The sequence below is a fragment of the Arvicanthis niloticus genome, chromosome 3 (genome assembly GCF_011762505.2).
Source record: "Arvicanthis niloticus isolate mArvNil1 chromosome 3, mArvNil1.pat.X, whole genome shotgun sequence".
Taxonomy (NCBI): domain Eukaryota; kingdom Metazoa; phylum Chordata; class Mammalia; order Rodentia; family Muridae; genus Arvicanthis; species Arvicanthis niloticus.
Window position 1 is genome coordinate 49,191,896 of NC_047660.1, and position 21,845 is coordinate 49,213,740.

At 50.8% G+C, this 21,845-nt stretch overlaps 2 protein-coding genes across 6 annotated transcripts; one reads left to right on the forward strand and one right to left on the reverse strand.

Annotated features, from left to right (window-relative positions):
- The first annotated feature begins 1,704 nt into the window (after positions 1 to 1,704).
- Positions 1,705 to 16,061, forward strand: Fhip2b (FHF complex subunit HOOK interacting protein 2B). Of its 5 annotated transcripts, XM_076930763.1 has the most exons (18): positions 1,763 to 1,852; positions 5,508 to 5,626; positions 5,834 to 5,912; positions 8,146 to 8,318; positions 9,299 to 9,403; positions 9,494 to 9,616; positions 10,532 to 10,777; positions 10,854 to 11,050; positions 11,289 to 11,397; positions 11,618 to 11,694; positions 11,957 to 12,146; positions 12,755 to 12,900; positions 13,008 to 13,136; positions 13,259 to 13,349; positions 13,465 to 13,608; positions 13,924 to 14,064; positions 14,251 to 14,351; positions 14,486 to 16,061. In XM_076930763.1, exons 4-18 carry the CDS (start codon positions 8,196 to 8,198, stop codon positions 14,622 to 14,624), a joined length of 2,061 nt encoding a protein of 686 aa, XP_076786878.1. In that variant the 5' UTR covers positions 1,763 to 1,852; positions 5,508 to 5,626; positions 5,834 to 5,912; positions 8,146 to 8,195; the 3' UTR covers positions 14,625 to 16,061. The 5 variants fall into 5 exon arrangements, with proteins under 5 accessions (XP_034354362.1, XP_076786877.1, XP_076786878.1 ...); XM_034498471.2 differs by lacking the exon at positions 5,508 to 5,626 and having other exon boundaries at positions 1,705 to 1,852; XM_076930762.1 differs by lacking the exon at positions 5,508 to 5,626 and having other exon boundaries at positions 1,705 to 1,852; positions 10,857 to 11,050.
- Positions 16,062 to 18,949: 2,888 nt separating this feature from the next.
- Nudt18 (nudix hydrolase 18) lies at positions 18,950 to 21,845 on the reverse strand. Its single transcript, XM_034497036.2, has 3 exons — positions 21,396 to 21,845; positions 20,348 to 20,561; positions 18,950 to 20,148 (listed from the first exon to the last, which is right to left on the reverse strand). Exons 1-3 carry the CDS (start codon positions 21,555 to 21,557, stop codon positions 19,553 to 19,555), a joined length of 972 nt encoding a protein of 323 aa, XP_034352927.1. The 5' UTR covers positions 21,558 to 21,845; the 3' UTR covers positions 18,950 to 19,552.

Genomic DNA, 21,845 nt, shown 5'->3' on the forward strand with positions numbered 1-21,845 from the left:
ATGCTATCAGACATCACCCTGTTTACTTTGAACTCACAGCCGCTGCAGAAAATGTTAAGTTCCCTGGTTACCAAGGGAAGCAACGTATGACCTGAAGGAGTTGGAACTCCTGAGAATTTAGGATCCTTCAAAGTGAGGCTCTTGACCCCTAAAACAAAGCCTTAGGGAGAGTCCTTCACACTTCCTTCTCATGACACAAAGGTGTAAAGCCTGGGCAACTTTATTCCAGTGGTTTCTAAGCTTTTGTTTTGGTTTTATTTACTAAACACCTCACCATTTAGAATCGGGAGCCAAGGGCTTAGAAAGCAGCACGAGTGCTTGCTTACCTGCGTGAGCCCTGGCCTCTCGTTAGCAGTGGACACACCAGGCATATGCCACATCCCAAGTTCAAGGTCAACCTCAGATACACAGTAAGTTTGGGTCTAGCCTGGTCCATATGAGACCCTGTCTTGAAAAAAGAAAACAGGAGTTGATGACTTTACAGTCATGAAATCAATGAACACCAAAGATATCTGATATATTTTTTTTTTAAATATGGCAACTCTGCTTCCTTTTTCAAGACAGGGTTTCTCTGTGGAGAATTTGCTCCGTAGACCAGGCTGGCCTTGAACTCATAGAGATCTGCCTGCCTCTGCCTCTGCCTCCTGAGTGCTAGGATCAAAGGCATGTGACATCAAGTCCAACTTACATGCCCAACTCTTGTTTTTGATGTCTCACTATATTTCTAAGACTGGCCTAGAATTTACAATGCAGTTCAGGTATGGCAATACAAGCCTACCGTCTCAACCCTTGGGAGGATGAAACAAAAAATAATGGTCAGCTTTAGGACAGCCTGGATATTTAAGATAGATATAATTTATAATTTATGTAAACACCTATATAAATTTAAATAAATACATTTATATAAGTAATTTAATTACATACTATCTACCCATCTATGTATTTAAATTATCTGATCCTGGAGATTGAACCAAGAGCCTCACGCAGCCCTTTTATTTTTATTGTTTTGGCTTTTGTTTTAAAAGTTTCATGTCTTCAATCTCTCTGTGAGTGTTGTGTATGTGTATATTGTATGTGTGTCTCTCTCTGTGTGTTCAGAATGTGTGTGTCAGTGTGTGTGTATGTGTGTTGTGAACGTGTGTTTGTTACAGGATCTCACTACCTCCCTGAATTGGTGATACTACCGGGTGCTGGGATTGATTGCAGGTGTGCTGTAACTGCCTTCTTTCCCTCCAGAGTGGTGGACATGAGACAGATTTGGTTGGGACTCCTCTGATCAATCCCTAATCCAACTGCAAACCTTAGTGAGCTTCTTTTCCGATTACTACTTTTTTAAAAAAAAATTACTGAACAACAGGTGAAATTAATATTAGCCATAACCTAACCCATTACATTTAAACGTGTCGTCAATATCAATAGTGAAGCTATCTAATCTTTTTTTCTCCCTACTATGTCTTTGCCTTCTGGAGTGTCCTTGACACAGCTTGTCAGGACCAGTACATTTGTTTCCCGGGCTACTGTTTCGGTAGGGTTGTGAGGGTGCACGAGGAATTAGAAGTCTCTGGGTGTTACCCAAAGGGACCTTAGGGAAAGGCCAGCTCGCTGGCGGTCATCAGCTCCCCAGGACGCCTCTCCAACACTGACTCTCCTTTAGGACCTGGCCAGCCCTGGGCTTCGAGCGCCCCGAGCCCTCCGGCAGGGGCGGGGCTTCAGGGCCCAGTCCCGCCTCCCGCCGGTTGGGCCGCCTCCTCCGCCACCGCCGCGCCGCCACCGAGAGCCGGGCCGCGAGCCGGGCCGGGCCGCCATCATGCTGAGCCGGCTCGGGGCACTGCTGCAGGAGGCCGTGGGGGCGGTGAGGCCGGGCCCTGGTCGGACCGGAGGGGCGGGCGGGTGGGCGGGTGCGGGCCCCTTGGGCAGGGCCCCTCCCCTGGCCCCGACGCCGCTTCCGGGCCTCGTCTTCGGGTACGGTCCCTCCTCGCGGCCGCCAGGAGTCTTAGCTGCGGGGTTCTCTCCAGACCGACCGGCTCCCTCGATCTTGCGCTTCGCTCTCCTGATCCTAAGCCCGACTCTCGGGACCCTGAGCCACACTCCCTTGATCCCGAGTCCGGATCCCTTGATCCCGCCTCCGCGCTGCTTCCTGTTGTGCCTCCCGTGCCCCAGTCCCCGGACCTGCGCTCCGCACGGCCGCTTGTAACGTTCCCTGCGCCCGAGAGCTTCACAAGCTTTCTGACTCTTCTCTCCCCGGAGCTCCCCTTGTCACCAGCCCTTCCTCCCAGATCTGCCCCCACGCCTCCTCCTCGGCCCGTCTGCCTTCCTTTCTCCTTCCTGACGTACGTTCCTCTATCCCTCCTCACCTGGGATTGACGACAGCCTTCCTCTTCCTCTCTTAGCTGCCAGACAACTACTGGGAGCAGGAGTTCCGCGCTGAGCTCCCTCTTAGCATGGGAGTTGCGGCCTTGAGTGACATAAGTCCCCAGGAAGGTGATAGAGAGCATTGCGGGGTGGGTGGTCTCGAGAACCCGGAAGCAGCCCTCTGCAGGCTTACCTCAGGCCACAGCCGAACTGACCTTGAGTTAGGGACGTCATCCTGCCTGAGGGGCTTCTCTCTCTCTCTCTCTCTCTCTCTCTCTCTCTCTCTCTCTCTCTCTCTCTCTCTCTCTCTCTCTCTCTGTGTGTACAACTGTCAGTTTGTGTTTGGGCTATTTTTTTTCTGGGGAGTGCATGTCCCTGGCCGCTCACTGTGAGTGGGTCACTTCATTCAGCAGCCTGTCAGGAAGCCTCTGCCTTCTGACAGTAATACTAGGAATGAAGATATGTTGTTACCACACATGGTGACAACTGATTTTGAAAGAAGAGACTGGAGGCAGAGACAGGCGGGATTTCTGAGTTCGCGGCCAGCCTGGTCTACTGAGTGAGTTCCAGGACAGCCAGGGCTACACAGAGAAACCCTGTCTCGAAAAAACAAAAACAAAAAAAAGTCTCGGACTTAGTTGTACCTTACTCCCCCATTGCCATGACCAGCTTCCTCCATTGTCTCCTCTTCTGCCTGACACTACCAGACAGATCTTTCCAAAACCTTCCTCTGAAGTTGGCACTGATCTTGCTGCCTTAAAAACAAAACAACAACAACAACAACAAAAAAAAAAAAAACCCAAAAAAACAGAACAGGCTTTTTGACTTGGCCTTGGAGACCCACATCCTCCTCATAGCCTTTGCCCTAATGCCCTCTGACCAGATCTGTCGTGGGGAATGTCTCCCTTGCACCACTGAAATTGGATCCAGTTGGAGCATTTGTTCTTTGGCAGGATCTTGAAGGGGATCTATTAGTGGCTCCTCTTTTTTTTTTAAGAATTGTTTATTTTATGCATATGAGTACACTATAGCTGTCTCAGACACATCGGATCCCATTACAGATGGTTGTGAGCCACCATGTGGTTGCTGGGAATTGAACTCAGGACCTCTGGAAGAACAGTCAGTGCTCTTAACTGCTGAGCCATCTCTCCAGCCCCCAGCTCCTCTTTTCTTAAGACTTAACTTTTATTTTTACTTTGTGTATATGCAAATCTACTTCACTTGTGTTCAGCTGCCCGTGGAAGGTCCAAGAGGGGGTTGTATCCAAGGAACTGGAGTTACAGACAGTTGTGAAGCATCTGATGTGGGTTTGGGGAAGCAAGCCCCTACTGTTTTGAGGAACATCCAATGCCATCACTCCAGCCTCTAGAAATGAGTCCCTTTAAGAGGCCCTTTTCCACTTCTGCTGCTCCTTATAGATGACTGGTTTGGAGTGCAGTTTCATATTCTTGTCTTGGTGACAGCACGTTTACTGGAGGCTCAGTGTTAGAGTGCTTGTGGCATATCTCACTGATCTCACTGAGGAATCTCAGGACCTAGCCAAGTGTAAAGGAATGATGGACCCCAGGACACTGTGGCCTGAGCAAAGACCTAGAGGAAATTAACACCTATGGTAGGGACTGTTGATGCATTTCTGTTCTGGTAACAATTATTTTTTCCTTAAACAAAAAAAAATTTTTTTAGATTCTTAGGAGTACTGTATTTAGATACTTTGACCACTTACCTTCCCCCTACAAACTTTCCCATGGCCCAACCCCTCTCACATTAATGACCTCTTCCTGTTACACGCATGAATGCACGCATGCATGCACACACACACATACACACACGCACGCACACACCCCTTACTGAGTCCATTGAGTGTTGTTCATATGCGAGTGTTGTTCATATGCACACATTTAGGGGCTGACCATTGGTACTGGATAATCTGTCAGGGTGTTAGGCCTTGGGGAAGACATTCTTCGTCTCTCAGCAGCTATTAACTGTCTGTAGCTCTTCATTTAGAGGTGGGGCCTGTTGAACTTTCCCCCATCCATGTTGGCATGCCAGTTCATATTGTCTTGATTAGGTGACTGTATTGTTGAGATTTCATGGGTGCAGCTTCCCTGTCACATGGAAGACACTGTCTTGCATCAGACGGTCTGGTCCTCTGGCACTTACCCCCTAACCCCTGGGCTCCCTTCTGCAGTGTTTCCCAAACTTTACCTAAAGTAAAGTAGGTGTATATTGTGGTGTATTAGTCAGGGCTGGGAAAGTCGGTTGTTTTCTGCATTTCTGCCTATAAACATTTATTGTACAAGGAAAGAATATTTGTTTGTTTGTTTGTTTTGTTCTTCTCAAGCCAGTTAGTCACCCTCGGTCCAAGGCCCAGTGCCAACTAGAGGTCAAGGGTGGAGTGGAGAGATATCTACAGTAAAGCCTTTGCCTCTGGCTTTGAGTAAAATGTTTCAATGAAGCCTTTGCTATGTTTTGGGTCAATTAGTAGAGGCTCAGAAATTGTTATAAGACCGATTCTTGAAATGTCTCTAGAGAATCTGCACTTGGTGCTCCCTGAGAGCGTGCAGCTCCACCACCCTTGGTCCTAAGGTCCTCCTGGCAACCCTGGAGTTGCTCCTTTTGGTTATGGCTAGCCGTGGTCAAAAGGGACTGAGATTTGTGTGAGGGCAGCAAAGGGCAAGAAAACGTTGTAGTTGGAACCTCTCCCAGCCCCAGTTAACCTTGTATGTTTGAAGAAAATAACTGGAGTGAGCTAGCTGGGTGTCAGTCTTTCCTGAGAAGTCTGAACCTCTCTGCTAATTCAGAAATGAAGGCTTAGCATCTTGACGAGCTTCTCTCTCTACTGCAGCACCGATGACCAACATCAATCAATGATAGAGAGAATACTTTTGGGGAGGGGGAGTTGAGGGACTTGCAGGGGCAGAGTCTGAAGCCTCTAGGTTGACAGAAGGAGCTGGGCAAAAGTTAGGGTGTAGACTTCAGCCTGGGACAAAAGACTGAAGCTCTCTATAAGCAAGGCCTTGCCTTTATAGGGTATAGAAGTGTTAACTGTCTGAGTAGATCCTGCCATGTCCTTGAACATAGGCTTTCCTGTACTCCAACAGAGAGGAACCAAATACGTTTTCCATGTGTATCATTCTTGTTATCTTTTTTCTCAGGTAACCCTGTATTGATGGCAGCCCCTCTGTTGTAGCATGTATGGATTTTGGACTGTGCAGAAATACTTGTGTCTGTTCCTCCTCCAGCATGCTTACTTCTTGGGGACAGAGCCTATGGGGTAGGGACATGTGGGAGACATCCTCTGGGGATGCTGTGTCCTGGAGAGGTGAATTACTCTTCACTTTGAAAAGCTGGCAACAGAATGCTTTTTCTAGGCCTAGAACTCACTGGACAGTGAGCAGGCACACAGGCCTGTGAGTGAGTGCTGGTGCTAGTGAACCATTGGTTGACACTCCCACAAAGACCATGTCTACTCTCTCTGCAGCGGGAGCCCAGCATTGACCTGCTGCAGGCCTTTGTGGAGCATTGGAAAGGCATCACACACTACTATATCGAGAGCACAGGTAAGCCCTGCTCCTCCCCAGCCTGGGACCCGAGGATGGAGCTGAGGGAATGGGCAGAGAGTGACCACAGGTATCTTGGTGAGGTCATGTGAAGGCTCTGGACACCAGGACATCTCTGTCCTGAGCCATCATCATTGAGCCAGAGATGCAGACAGATGGGAATAAGAACCGGAGCCCTAGCCGATGCTGGTCTTTATGGTTAAGTTGTTGACCCCACTCTGACCTTTTTGGGGGAGGAGCTGTGTGAGTGATGAGAACAAGGAGGTTGGGGACCTCACTGGCCTGACTGGTGATAAAGGTGGCTCTGCTTGCTTTAGTTTCCGACTGGATGAAGTCCTCAGTCCTTCAGTCCTAAGTGCTTGTCAGTAGGACGGTTGATTAAAGAAAATGCACCAGGGCTTGGATGTAGCTCAGTTGGCAAAGTGTTTGCCTAGCCTACACCTAGACCTGCTGGTTTAGTCCTCAATGGTGCATGCCTGTAATCAAATACTTAGGAGATGGGAGCAAGATGATCAGAAGTTCAAGGTCACCCTGGGATACATGAGACCTTGTCTTAGAGATTCAGGAAAAGGAGAAAGATGTGTAACAAATCATTTTCCCATGGCTACCTTAAAAAGTACAAGGCTGGAGAAATGACTCAGCAATTAAGAGCACTGACTGCTCCTCCAGAGGTCCCGAGTTCAATTCTCAGCAACCATATGGTATCTCAGAGCCATCTGTAATGGGATCTGATGCCCTCTTCTGGTGTCTGAAGACAGCTACAGTGTACTCATATGTATAAAGTAAATAAATAATTCTTTATTTAAAAAAAAAAAAAAGGAAAAAAAGAAGTCCAAGGAGGAGAGCTAAGGCTTGGACCACTTCTGGGTCCCTTCTCTCCTGACTGACATCCCAAAGGGCCAAAGCATTCATGTGCTAACCCACCATGACTCAGAGAGGGTCAGGATCTGATTGGTTACTTAGTAGTCAGTAAGCCTAGTTGCCAGGTAACCAGATCCTGTATCTGTAGCTTTTCATGTCCCTGAGTTCAGACTGTGTTTGGACCTATTACTTTTCTAGAGGCTTTCTTTCCAGCTTGAGCTAGCCCATGAAATTAAAATGGCCTTTCAGCACTCTGGGGGAACCTTGGGTTAGGCCAGGATCCCTTCAATCTTGGCATATGGACACTGAGTCAGGACTGTTTGTATTGAAGGGTAAATAACTGTGTTGTCTGTTGAGCAACAATTCTGACTTCTCCCCACCTGATTCTAGTATCACCTGCCTCAACTGTGACAGCCGTAAATGTCTCTTCATACTGACAGATGTTTTGGGGTAGGGGAAGAATTTCTTTCCAGTTGGGAGCCACTCTTTTATACTAAGTCATATGCTCTGTCTCTCTCTGTATTGGGAATTGGTTGAACCCAGAGTAGTTCTCCCTGTCTCCATGCCCCACTGAGCTACATCCCATGGCTACTTTTACTTTTTATTTTGAAACAAGATTTCACTTCGGTTGTCTAGACTGGCCTTGAACTTTGAATACTCCTGCCTTGCCAGCCTCCTGAGAAGCTAGGGTTACAGTCTAGGCCACCAAGCCCAGCCTAAAGCTGTCAAAGCCTTCCACCTGACCTGGGCCTTTAGTTCATCTAGGCCTTTAATTTCCAGAGTGCTCCCTAGACCAGAGTTATAGGGAGAGGGTGAAACACAGTTTGCTTAACAGCCATTGCCTTAAAGGAAAGCTAGGGGGTGCTCCAAGGCCAGCTAGGAACCTTTCTCTGCCTAGGTGCAGCATCCACCTGACCAACAGATTGTCTGCACTTTCCTGTGACTTCCCACAATGAAAAAGGGGAAGACCAGGCCCTAGCAGATGCTAGGAAGGAAGCTGCTAAAATATAGCCTGGACAATCATCGGACAGACTCTGTAGCTGCCCACTTAAGCCTGGAATAGATAGGCAACTCTCAAAACATCTCCTATGGACTTGTGTCTTCCTTTAGGCTCATAAGGGGTCCCCTTCTCACTTTAAAAGGGAATGTTGCTGTACACTTGATGACACACTGGAGCAAGCACACACTCTCAGCCAGCAACCCATGTCCTGGCCCTTATCCCCTGCCACTTTGTCTTTTTAAATATACAAGTGTCAGCTGTAAACTTCCATTTCCCAGTGGCACCCAGCCCATCTCAGGCGTAACTTCTGGGCTTGTGAGAGGGTCTGGTGCTCTTTCTGCCGCCTACCCTTGTGTCTTTCTCCTTAACTAGATGAAAACACCCCGGCCAAGAAAACAGATATCCCCTGGCGACTGAAGCAGATGTTGGACATCCTGGTGTATGAGGAAAAGCAGCAGGCATCCTCTGGTGAGGCTGGACCCTGTCTGGAATACTTGCTACAACACAAGATCCTGGAGACCCTGTGCACTCTGGGCAAAGCAGAGGTGGGCACTGCTCCTGGGGCATCTGGAAACTTCCACCCCAGTCAAACACTTATCCCACGCTTTCCTTCCTGTTCTCCTCTGTCTTAATGGAACAAAGACTGTGACTAATTGAGATAACTCACCCCATCACTCAGCAAAAGGGACCTGCCATTTGCTGGGCTTTATTCTAGGTGCTGGGGGCTGAGATTGAGGGCCAGGATAGTCACGAACAGTGGGTCCTTCTTATCCTGGGATTGGTCCCAGGACCCTGCTGCTCCTTCCCTCAGATGCAGTCTGTAGATGTTCAAGTCTTTTATATAAAATGGGATCTGAGGGTCAGCAAGATAGCTCAGTGGGAAAGGTGCTTGCCACCAACTCTGACAACTTGAATTCAGTTCCTGGGACCCACATGATAGGAGAGAACTGCAAGTTGTCCTTTGACCTTCTCATGTGCAATGTGGCACATGTATGTATGTGTACACATGCATAAATAAATAAACCTTTACATAGGATTCAGAAAGAAGAGAGAGGGATATAGAGATGGTGGATAGATTGGTGGATGATAGACAGATAGATTCCCAGAACCATTGTCCTCAATGTCCTACGGCCGTGCAGAGATGACTCTGTTTTTAGATAGCCTACCTACACACACTACCTTTAAGTCATCTCTAGGTTGCTTACAATTAGTGTAAGTACTATGAAACTCATGGAGCTGCAGTAATTAGGTAATAAGAAAAAGGTCTGTACATGTTTCTGAATATTTTTGATCTGAGGCTGATTGAACCCACAGATACAAAACTAGTAGATACAGATGGAGTGCTGTGTTCAGTCATAACCCAGTCATGAAAGGAGCTAATTCAGGAAAGGGGTTTGGGGCAAGAAAGGAAGATCTGCTTTACATGCCGTGTGGAAGAAAGAGGCCTGGCAGGGAAGAAGGCTCTGAGCCCAGTGGCTCTCTGGAGAGGAGTGTTGCAGACCTCTGACAGGATGCTCTGTCTCAGTACCCCCCAGGCATGCGACAGCAGGTATTCCAGTTCTTCAGCAAGGTCCTGGCCCAGGTGCAGCACCCACTGCTGCACTACCTGAGTGTCCACAGGCCTGTGCAGGTGAGGACCAAGGAGACAGAGGGTGTTGGGCATAGGGCTTCCCTTTCCAACACCCCATCCCTCTGGGTGTCTGTCCTGTTTCTCTTGCAGAAACTTCTCCGACTTGGAGGGACAGTCCCTGGATCCCTCACAGAAAAGGAGGAAGTTCAGTTCACTAGTGTCCTCTGCTCTAAGATACAGCAGGATCCAGAGCTGCTGGCCTATATTCTGGAAGTAAGTGCTTCTGTGGGGAACAGAGTGTGGTACAGAACCCTGGAGGCAAGCACTCTTGACCCTGCTGAGGAAGCAGAAGTTAGTGCCCACAGGCACTCTGGGATGAATCTCATTTTTTCCCCCACTCTGTATTCTTTTTCTTTTTCTTTTCTTTTCTTTTCTTTTCTTTCTTTTTTTTTTTTTTTTTTTTTTTTTTTTTTTTTTTTTTTTTTTTGATTTTTTTTTGTGGGGTGAGGTGGGAGGTGTCTCATATAGTCCAGGCTGGCTTCAAACTCACTGTGTAGTGTCAAGGATGCCCTTGAATGTCTGACTCCTCTAGCTCTTCTCTCACTAGTGTTGAGTTGTAGGCATGTACCACTATGTCCAGTTTATGGGCTTCATGTGTTCTAGGCAAACACCATACCAACTGAGCCATATTTCCAGCCCCTGTCTTGTATGAGTGTGAGTGTGCGTGTGCATGTGTGTGTAAGTGTGTGTTTGTGTGTGGGTGTGTATGTGTGAGTGTGTGTATGAGTGTGTTTAAGTCAGAGTACAGTTCTCTCCTTCCACTTTAACATTGGTTTTGGGGATTGTACTCAGCTCTGTCTGTCTATCTATCTATCTATCTATCTATCTATCTATCTATCTCCACACACACACACACACACACACACACACACTTACATCCCAAGTTTGCCTTAATCTTACAATCCTCCAAGTTCTGAAGTTTTAATATGTATTCCGATGCCTGGCAAGACACACAGTGAGACTGTGTAGCCCAAGCTGGACTTGAATTCGTGACCCTCCTCCCTCTGCCTTCCAAGATTACGGGGGTGCTCCCCTACCCCTGACTCTTAACCATGCACTCACAAGTAAGCATCCTGTGGGATGGAGTGATCTCCTTTCTGACCTTAGCCTCACCCCACCTTCTTTCAGGGTAAAAAGATGATAGGTAAGAAGAAGACAGCCAGAGAGTCTACAGCTCCACCTAAAGATACAGCTGGCTACAGGGACAAGGACTGTCCCCACAGTGATGCTCCCAACAGGGATCCTGGACTGGATAAGGAGCACTGTGGGGTCCCAGCCTTGCGCATCCACCTGCCTGCCGAGACTGAGGGGCCAGAAAATGGGCCTGGGGAGAGCAATCTCATCACCTCGCTGCTCGGGCTGTGCAAGAGCAAGGTCTGACCACAGAGCTGGCAGGGGTGGGAGGGGTGGAGCGAACTGTTGTCTCAGACATCATCTTCCCATGCCCTAGAAGAGTCGGCTGGCCCTGAAGGCACAGGAGAACATACTGCTGCTGGTAAGCGTGGCCTCACCAGCAGCTGCCACCTACCTGACACAAAGTACTTCCTGTTGTATGGCAATAGCCGAGCACCTCTGCCAACTCTACCGGTCCATGCCAGCCTGCCTTGACCCAGCAGACATTGCCACTTTAGAGGGCATCAGCTGGAGGTGGGTTCCCTGCCTAGGGAGACTGGGAAATACCTTCAGGGGCTGCTAGTCCAGCTACCTTCTTCCTGGGGGGGAGAGCCAGTCCCAAGGGCCCTTCCCAGCCTCCCAGAAGCCTCACTACAATCTGACCACAGCAGCAGAGGTTCTAGATGGGATGGAGACCACCTCTCAGCTATCCTTCAGAAAGAACCTGAAGCTTTCTGCCCAACCTCCAGACTCTTGCTTCCCTTTCTCTTAGGTTACCCAGTGCCCCATCTGATGAGACCGCTTTCCCTGGCAAGGAGGCTCTGGCTGCCTTCCTGGGCTGGTTCGATTACTGCGACCACCTTATCACAGAGGCACACACGGTGAGTGGGGCAGGTGTGATCAGGGTTCTTCCTTGCTCCACAAGGGTCTCATGGCAGTGATGGAGTAGAGATGACACATGATGACTTGGGGCCGAATGCCAGCTTGGCCCTGGTTAACCAGGCCTCTCTGACATATCTGGGGGCTGTGTGAGGACACATGATTTTTTAGGAATGAATGTTGTGGGGTTTGAATGCAGAAGACATGCTCTCTGGCTCGTAGGTGGTTGCAGACGCCTTGGCAAAGGCTGTGGCTGAGAAGCTGTTTGTAGAGACCCTGCAGCCCCAGCTCCTGCATGTGTAAGTGTCTGTTCAGTCCCTTGTCCATGGCTCTTGTCTGTGTCTGGCCCACCCTACCAGGCCTCTTGCCAGAACAGAGGCCAGGGACCTCCTATTAATATTTGCCAGGTCCAACACGCACATGGCTCCAAGTGACAGCCTCTCCACCCCTAACTGTAGGACCTCATGAGTGACGGGGAGGCTAGCCAACAGTGGAAGGAAAATGGAAAGGTTCTGTACTCCCACTGACACTCCCCTGCTGTCCCTGTCCCTGTCCCCACAGGTCTGAGCAGAGCATCCTGACCTCCACTGCCCTGCTGACAGCCTTGCTACGTCAGCTGCGCTCTCCTGCACTGCTGCAGGAGGCCATGAGCTTCCTCCTGGGCACTGAGCAGCAGCCTGCAGCCATGGAGGACAGCCCCCACACTCTGGGTACACACCTCATCATGCACTGTGACCATCTCTCTGACGAGGTAAGCTTTCATCTCAGTTTGTGCCACAGTTCACACAGGGCTTCCAGAAGGTTCTTCCCTGCTGGCCCAGGTAGCTCAGTCTCAGGCCTCAAGCCAAAGCAGTGACAGTGTATGATTGACAGCCATGTTGTCTTTGTCGTGGTTTTCTGTATATTTTGCAAACTGCTTTTCTGTTCATTCGGCTTTCTCTGTGAAGTAGCTCCATTTTTTTCCTAATTTAGAAACTGAGGCACAGAGAAGCCAATGTCTTTACCTGAGATGGCACATCGAATGAGAAGTGGAACCCTTCTTTAGCCCCTAACCAACAAGGGAGTTGACCCTACCTTAGAGGAATTTATTTGACATTGGTTCTCAGGCATTGAGAAGCCAAGAGGAGCTAGGCAGTGGTGCATGCCTTTAATCCCAGCACTCAGGAGGCAGAGGCAGGTGGATCTCTGAGTTTGAGGCCAGCCTGGTCTACAAAGCTAGTTACAGGACAGCCGGGGCTACACAAAGAAACCCTGTCTTTTTAAAAAAAAAAAAAAAAAAAAAAAACAAGAGAGAAAGAGAGAGAAGCTAGGAGGGTGACAGGAGGGTCCCCTGCTGCCCTCCCTACCCCCCCATTCTAGATCAGCATTGCCACGCTAAGGCTATTTGAGGAGCTACTGCAGAAGCCCCATGAGCGAGCCATCCGCAGCCTGGTCCTGCAAAACCTTGAAGGCCGCCTGTATGTGGCGCGGGGCTCGCCAGAGCCGGAGAGCTATGAGGATACCCTGTAAGTAAAACAGAGAGGGAGGCAGGGTGCTGCCCAGGACTCAGCACACGCGTGCACACCCACTCAGCCCTCTGTTCATCTGGGCATGGTGATCGCCCTGCCTGCAGGGATCTGGAGGAAGACCCCTACTTCACCGACGGCTTCCTCGATTCTGGCCTTCAGCCCTCCACAAAGCCTCCCCCAGCTCCTGCCACCAGTTCGGATGGCAAAACAGCAGTGACGGAGATTGTGAACAGGTGGGAAGAAGGTTAGGCAATCGGAGTCACCTGAATTATATTCTTTCTTTGGGACCCTGTGAACAGCAGAGAGTGGGGGACACCTGGGGAGGCGCCTCCACACCTAGGCCCCTGTCTCTTAGCTTCCTTTGCCTGGTCCCTGAGGAAGCCAAGACATCAGCCTTCCTGGAGGAGAATGGATATGACACATATGTGCACGATGCCTACGGCCTGGTGAGTGACGGTCCTGTGGCTCCCTCTCTTCCAGGCTCTGTGATATCCCCCAATGCAGCCTCAACCACACACTGTTTTAATGGGGTCCCTCAACTCTTCCCCTCCTCTGCTTCAGTTCCAGGAGTGCAGCTCCCGTGTGGCCCACTGGGGCTGGCCCCCGGGCCCGGCACCCTTGGACTCTCATGAGCCTGACAGGCCTTTCTTTGAGGGCCGCTTCCTCCAAGTGCTCTTTGATCGAATTGCTCGGATTTTGGATCAGGTAGCCATAAAGACCATGCCTAGGAAAGCTCCAGGCTGGGCCTTGTAGGAGTTGGTGACCAGGGTGGACCCCTCTTTGGCTCCTCAGTTCTGCAGCCCCTTTACCTTACTCCAGGCGGGAAGCCCTGTCTCGCCTCTTCTCCACACGCCCTAACATGCTCTGGTCCTCAGCCCCAGGGAATCCATGACATAGACACATCACGTGAGCCTCCCACCCCCGCACACATTCACACCAGCCAGGCGCCTTGCTTGGGGAGGGCAAACAAGCCCAGCACCGGCTGCCAGCCCTCAGCGTTGTCCATCTTGTTCCCTCCAGCCGTACAGCCTGAACCTACAAGTGACCTCAGTCTTGTCCCGGCTCGCCCTGTTCCCCCACCCCCATATCCATGAGTACCTCCTGGATCCCTACATCAGCCTGGCCCCTGGCTGCAGGAGCCTGTTCTCTGTGCTTGTCAGGGTAAGGATGAGGGTGTGACAGGAAGGGACAGAGCAAGGCAAGGGGTGGGACTGGAATAGGCACCCTTACCAGTATCAGGAAAGCACAGGTCTCCCAGTCCTGTCCGCCCACCTCCCATGGGATGGTAGAGCCAGGGGCAGTCGTGGGACATGGTCACTTCTCATCTTAGTCCTTTCTGGGCTCTAGGTGATCGGTGACTTAATGCAAAGAATTCAGAGGGTACCCCAGTTTTCGGGCAAACTGCTCCTGGTACGCAAGCAACTGATGGGCCAGATTCCCGGAGAGCAGTAAGTAGCCAAGGGAAGTAGGTGCCCAGGGTTGGGAGGGTAGCACTGAGGAGCCTGTCCTGGGTCAAGCATGGACTGCACATCTGCTGACACCCAGCCATGCCATCGTCCCCTGCCTGCCACTGTCTCCACAGTCTGGACCATCAGACCCTACTCCAGGGCGTGGTAGTTCTTGAGGAATTCTGCAAGGAGCTGGCTGCCATTGCGTTTGTCAAGTTTCCCCCACACGGTCCTTACCTGAACTTCTCTCCACCTCCAGAAGGGCAAGTCTGAGCCAGGAGCATGATGGGTGGGGGAAGACTCCTGCCTGTACTTCTGCCCACGGGCAGTCTCCTGCCTGGCCATGCTGCCACTCTGTCCTCTGTGCCGTGCCGGGGACTTAAGCTGCAGGACACCTCACCTGTTGACCACGACCTGAGGTTTCCGGGAGGTGCTGGCTCCTAAGGCAGTGGTATTCTCGGAGCCTTTTAGTGGAGCTGGAGGATGGCCAGTGAGCGCCTCGATGCTGCCCTGCATGCGTTGCGTGACTATCTCTGCTCTATTGTGACCGGGGCCACAACATGAGACAACTCCAGGGGCAAGGAAAGGGGCAAGCCTTTGAGGCTGGCTAAAAAAATCCAGTCCAGAGGGATAGGGGGCCAAGAACCCTGTCTGTTACATTAGGTGTCATGGAAGCTGCTGAGGCTCGGCAGGTGTCTCCATGGCTTCATGAACAGTAGTGAAGGAGACAGAGAAGGGGACTGAGGGGAAGCCCCTCTTCCTGCTCTACCCTCCTGGAGACTGTTGCAAAATTCTCAACCGCCTCATGGCAGATGCCCAAAGTATGCTCTGCGCCCAGGCGGGGGCAGCTGCTAACAAGAGCCTTGGCGCAGCTGCAGCCAGGGCAGGCGAGAGCCTTGGAGCTGGGAGCTGGGTGCCAGGCTCCAGCTCCAGCTGGTTCCTCTCTGGCGCCTTCTGAACCCGTCTCAGCAAGTCCGAAAACACCTGGGCAGAGAGGTCATTGACCAGGGATGGTTGGCCTAGCCCTCTGAATCTTGCCTAGTGCCCAGGGAGTCTAGTGGAATGTGATCCTGGGCCGCACAGGAACTCAAGGTACAGATGGGATAGGGCACTTCAACTTCAGACCCCTGAAGCCTAGTGAAGATAGGCTGAGACAGAAGCAGATAGTTCTGGTATTGTTCTTCATATGTCCTCCATGGCTGGGGCTGCTACCCCACCCGGCCCGAATCTGTCTCAACCTGCAAGAACACTTGGGCGGCGCCAGGCATTACCTCACAACAGGCCTGCAGTTGTTGGCTTCGCTCCTGGGCAAGGAGGAGCAGGCCAGAGCCCCCTTTGCTTCCTTTTCCTGCCCATGATGCCTCTCACAGCCAGGCACAGGTTGCCAGGAGGTGACATGAAAGAAGAGGAAACTCCATGACCTCTCCCTCTCCCGCATTCCTCCCAGCGGGGGAGGACTTCTCTGCTGCTCCGAAGAACATCATGCACTCCTGTGTGTGTGAGAGCTGTGTGTGTGTGTGTGTGTGTGTGCGCGCGTGAGTTGTGAGTGCACATGGGTGCTGGTGTGAGACAGGAGCAGATCTTGGTGGAGTGGGTCTACACTCAGATTCTTACACCTTTAAGGGGCCGGGCAGTACTCAATGCACTTTGGCATTTGCATGGTGTCTTCACAACAGCACAGCAATAAACACTGTGATTGTGTGGACAGCTGACTGTCTCCCAGCCTACTTTTCTCTTCCCCAGAGCCTTTCTGCCCCTTTATGCGGTCTTTCACCCCAAGGAAGTCAACCAAATTCCCTTTCCTACCCTGGAGAGAGGGAGAGGAAGTAGTTTGAGTCCTGGCATCTGACCGACATTGTAACTTTGATACTCCGCAGCAGCAGGAACTGACTCTGGGCTGGGCAACACTGTTTCAGTTCTCTTCCCCTACAACAGCCTGCCAGCTTGAGAGTCACCAGGCAGTGTGGTAGCCTCTTCTTGTATGTTGCTGTGTCCTATGTGACCATGTCAGTCCTAACAGGACTGATGAAAACTTACACAATAGATGTTTGGAGAGAAGATCTAAAGGTACCGTTTCTGGCTAAAAACCCTGATTTAGCTGGGAAGTGGCGACATGTGCCTTTAATCTCAGCACTCAGGAGGCAGAAGCAGAGGGATCTCTGAGTTCCAGGATGGCCTCATTTACAGAGCTCGTTCCAAATACCCAGGGCTACAGAGAGAAACTCTCAAAAAACAAAAAAGTGTTTATTTGGCATGGGTAAATCCCTTGGGCTCAGTCCTTAACACTGCTCTTTCTGGTTGGTTGGTTGGTGGGTTGGACTTTTTGAGAAAGGGTCATGCTGTATACATGCCCAGGATGGCTTTGAACTGGATAGTAACTTCACTTGGCCTCCTGAGTGCTTGAGCTACAGGTATGTACTATGATGCCCAACGTGTTTTGTTTTTCAAATGGTATGGGAATGGGTGTTCTGAGTCATAAAGAGAGTCCAGGGTGTCAGGCAACCAAGAGATTTGAGAAGCAGGTCCTCAGCAGGGTTCCAATGGAGCATCACACTGAGCGCAGAGGGTCTAAGTTTGGTTCCCAGCACCAATATAAGGAAGCTTTCAACTGCCTGTGACTCTAGCTCAGAGACACATACATGCATGCTGGTACACACACACAGAAATTTTAAAAGACATTCTTTTAAAAATAATCTAGGCTTCTTTTTTTTTTTTTTTTTTTTTTTTTTTTTTTTTTTTTTTTTTTTTTTTGATACCAGTAGGGAGATGGCTCCGTGGATTAGAGAAACTGTTAACAGAGACATGGGTTTCTATTCCCAGCACCCAGGTGAGAAATTGAGGCATAACTGCATACCCATCTGAAGTCCGAGTGCCATTGGGTAAAGGAGACAGGAAGCTCACTGAAGTTTGCTGCATGCAGTCTAGCTCCAGGCTCAGTGATAGACCAGGCCCTGTCTAAAGGGAATGAGGTGGGAAGCAATAGAACAGGGCTCCCAACATCCTCCTCTAGCTTTTGCACATGTGCACATGCATGCACAAGTGCCAGCACCCAGTTGGTTTCAGCTGCTTAGTCACTATAAGTGGGTGGACAGAACTGAGAACTCTGGGTGACAGTGATGTGTACTCAGGATCGAAAACTACCAGGCTAAATAGTTGGAAGTGAATGTCACTCCCCTTCTCTGTGTGTGGAGGAACTGGAAGAGTCCTGACCTGAATTAAAGGTTTTGGTTTTCACTGAGATCATTAGGTAGCCTGCTTTACCCAGAATGTGTGAGCCCCTGCATTCAACCCACAGCATTCCAGAAATAAAAAAATAGAAAAGACTTCATTTATTTTGTTCCATGTTTTGAAACGGGGCCGCTGAATGTAGTATGACTGTCCTGGAACTTGCTATATAGACTCCTAGGGATCCTCCTGCCTCTGCCTCCTGAATGTTGGGATAAAAGGCATGCGTCACCACACCTCACTTTGGTTTATCATTTGGAAGATATGTCCTCAGGGAGTCAAAGGAGGGTTTTTCTCTACAATCCAGACAAGACGGTTATCAAAAGAGGCCTGGAGCACTAGGAAAGGATCAGGGAGTTTCCTGGCTCCTCAAGCTAAATAGTGTCCTCCTCTGTGAAAAGCAATGCTAGGAAGTGTGTTTCCATGCTCAGAATCAGAAACCTTTCCCCTAGATGTGATGATTAGCAACACGTATTCCTTTGCCCCATCGCTTTTGACTTTTATTTATTATTTTATTTATTTATTTATTTATTTATTTATTTATTGGTTTTTTGAGACGGGGTTTCTCTGTGTAGTCCTGGCTGTCCTGGAACTCACTCTGTAGACCAGGCTGGCCTCGAACTCAGAAATCCACCTGCCTCTGTCTCCCGAGTGCTGGGATTAAAGGTGTGCGTCACCACCACCCAGCGCTTGACTTTTATTTTTAATTATGTATGTCTGTGTAGGAGATGTGCACATTGAGTGAATGGCCAAAGAGGCCAGAGAGGGAGCTGGAAAGCCAGGAGCTGGAGCTGGTTATGAGCCACTTGGTGCGAGTACTGGAAACCAAACTCAAGTCCTTGGCAAGAACTGCACATGCTCTTAAATGCTGAGCTGAGCCATCTCTCTCCAACCCCAACATTTTCATCAGATAATAATGATGACAATGATAAGCAGAAGCAGCTTGACACTGGCATGCTGGAGCACATCTGTATTCCCAGGACTCAAGAATCAGAGGCTGGAAGATCACAACAAACTTGATGAAGGCCAGCCTGGTCTATGTGGGCAGAGTCTATCTTAAGAAAGCAGAATCCTGTGATAGCCTGGGAATGTAACAGTTGATAAAAGTGCTTGAGTTCTGCAGAACCCGGATGAACAGATATTCAAGGCCATCATCAGCTACATTATAAGAATTCACAGTCAGCCTGGGCTACATGAACTGAGGATAGGGCATGAAAAAAAAAAAAAAAAAAAAAAAAAAAGCCAGGGCCAGAGAGCACATGGTAGAGGTCGGAGCCCAGGAAGCTCGAAAAGAAAAAGGCAGAAGCCAAGGTGTCATCCTCACCTCTTGTTCTATAGGGAGTTTCACCAGACGGAACCGTTCAACACCTGGACAGGTCTGAGCTGTGTTTTTATTAGAGGTGTGGTCACTTCAAAGTCCCACACCCGCCCCAACAGGACAGGAACACTAAAGAGAGCCTGGGTGGGTCGAGGCTTCAGTAAGCAGTGATGTCTACCCCAGGAGCCCTACACCCCTGCATAGCATCAGTGTGTACACGGTGAGGAAAGAACAGGGGTGGCTGTGGGTGGGACAGTGCCCCGAATCCTCCCCACACAGACATGTAGGCAAGTAAGCAAGTGAAGCAACACCTTTTTACTCAGCAATGAGGACTCTGCCCTGAGGGATGCATCCCCCATGTCCCATCCCCCTCTACATTCCTATGGGGTTGGAAGGATTGACATGCAGTCTTCTCCAAAGTGGACAAAGAAGATGGTGCCATTTTAGGGTTCAAAAATCTCACCAACGTAAAGAGAAGCACTGTATACCCTCAAAACAACTGAGCCCTTGAAGACTGGATTCAAGGCACCTTCCCTTTGGGCTCAGTGTGTGGTCCCTATACCCGTGCAGTGTGCAGTGAGAGATCCCTGCTTGCCAGCCTCTTCTCTGCCTCGGAGGGAGGGTGGCTGCTCAGCTTTTGGTTGCTGCTGGGGTCTCTCTATCTGCTCAGGGGGACGACAGAAGATTCCTGGAGCCTGTGTAGAAGCTGTTTCTGTAAGTCTTCCTCTAATACCTTCCACCAAAAATAGTTTTCACCCCGAATCTTTGGGGGCTCATCTTGGATTCCTGGGTTCCGAAAAGCCACCGTCACCAGTACATTTAGGCAGACCCCATCCACATGGTCCCTGCCTAGGTGCTGCAGCCCAAGCAACCCCTTGGTCTCCACTGCCAAACTGTGTAGAGTCAGACACTCCTGTAGCAGCCTCAAGATGGCCACCTTGATGCCACCCCTTTGCTCCATAGGGGTAAAGCCACAGGCAGTGATGGGCAAGTGAGGTGTCCCCACTGTGCCCACCAACACCCACACTGACTGGACCGTTGTAAAGATGGTCACCAGCCGTTGGCAGACCACATTGCAGGGAAGCTCTTGAGGAAGAATGAGAGGGTGCATGGCTTGTTGGCAGAATTTGGCACCTAGCTCTACCAGGTGCAGAACATCATGGGCTCTAAGCGGTGTGGGCAGGGAAACCCGTGGGTACCAGCCAGCCTGTAGGGACTCAGAATCAGCATCCTTGGAAGTCTTGAGAATTCCACCTAGGAGAGATTTGGGGGATGGGGAGAGGACCAGTATGAGAAGCGTTGAGCTTGAGAGAGGAAATGGCTAACCAAACACCCCAGAGGGAGACCCCAAAGCTGGAGTAGGTCAATGGCAATGTGCAGAGGCCCACAGCAGGACCTGCTAAGGATAAAGGACTCTGACAAAGCTGCTTAAGTACCACCAGGTGGGTTGTACCTGTTGGTCGAGCAAGGAATACAAAACGGATCCAGGAGGCACCCCTCTCCTCCACAGACAGCAGTGTCACTGGCTCACAGAGCAGCCCAGCCTCCTCCTTCACCTCCCGCTGCATGGCCTCCACGATGGTCTCCCCTGGTTCCATTCTTCCTGCAGGGAGGTACCATGTTCCCCGGCATTCTCTCTTGGCCTCCTGGATCATCAACACCTCATCCTGAGAGGGAAGCAAGACAATCTTCACTATGCAGCCAGTCTGGGGGCTTCAGAAGAGCAGCCCCTACCTGGATGGTGGCCCAAAGCTCCCTTCTTGGTAGATAGACAATTTCAGGATTCTGGATCCCCAGGAGCCAGGCCCTGGTGTGGTTGGCCGCCTCCTCTTTGCTGTAACTCAACTTTGGACCCAGAGGGATTTGTTGTAGAAAGGGGCTGCGGTCCTTGGGCGTTGCTCTACGGAGGCCTCATCCTGAAGAGTGCCACCACTCCTATACTGACTCATCTATGCCACTGCCACTGTCTTGCTCTTGTTCCCATAGGCCTTACAAACCGCCTGTGTCAGATCCTCAGTGTAGGGTCTGAGGCTTTGAAACTCAGCTCCACCTCCATACCAGCCTACCCCTACTTGGCCAGGATTTTATAACGCTGACTTGTACAGAGGTGATCACTAAAAAGAACTCTCGGAGGATCAGAGAGGCCTGCATGTAAGCTCCCCATTACTTACTACCCATGACCCTGGGAGAGTCTAGGAAATCCCCGTGCACATCAGGCACTACTAGATTCCCGGAAAGGAAGGAGGCATACCACAGGCCTCTCCTGGTGTGGGACGAGGTCTAGTGGATGAGATAAACCAACCCGGGACCCCGGCTTCTCCTTCTATATTATAGAGTCTACGGAAGGACGATCTGGGCTCAGCTGATAGTGTGAGAGTGCTTTGCAACATTGGGAAGCGCCACGTACAGACGGCGGCCGGCCGTTGGCTTGCCTGTTCCGATCAGGGCAGGCGGCACGCTCCCGAGACCAGCCGAAGGCCGGCGGCCGGTCGGACGCTCACCTGCTCGTTGAGGAACACGGCCAGCACCACGTAGCAGACATTCTTCCGCAGCCGCACCGGCAACAGCGGCTTGCCAGCCGGCTCCGAGTCACAGCTCTGCACCAGCAACCCCTTCCCCCCCAGCACGGTGCCAAGCGCCCCTACCAGGCCCTCCGTGGCCATCAAGTCTCCGGGGAGGTGGCAAGCCCGGACCTGCCAGAACCCCGGAGGCAGGCGGCAGGAACCTGAGCTGCGGTGGGCCGCTGCGCCCTCGCCCCCTCCCCTGCCTTGAGGGCCAAGGCTAACGCGGAACCTCCGGGAGAGACCTGGTCGCTGATAGGCTGCGCATCACTGCGGCCTGCCCGGATTGGCCAGCTCCCGGCGGTTACCGAGAGGGCGGGGCGCCGGGATCCTCTCTCTGCCCCCTCCTCTCCCGGGTTTTAGCCGCTGGTCGCTCACTCCACACTCTCC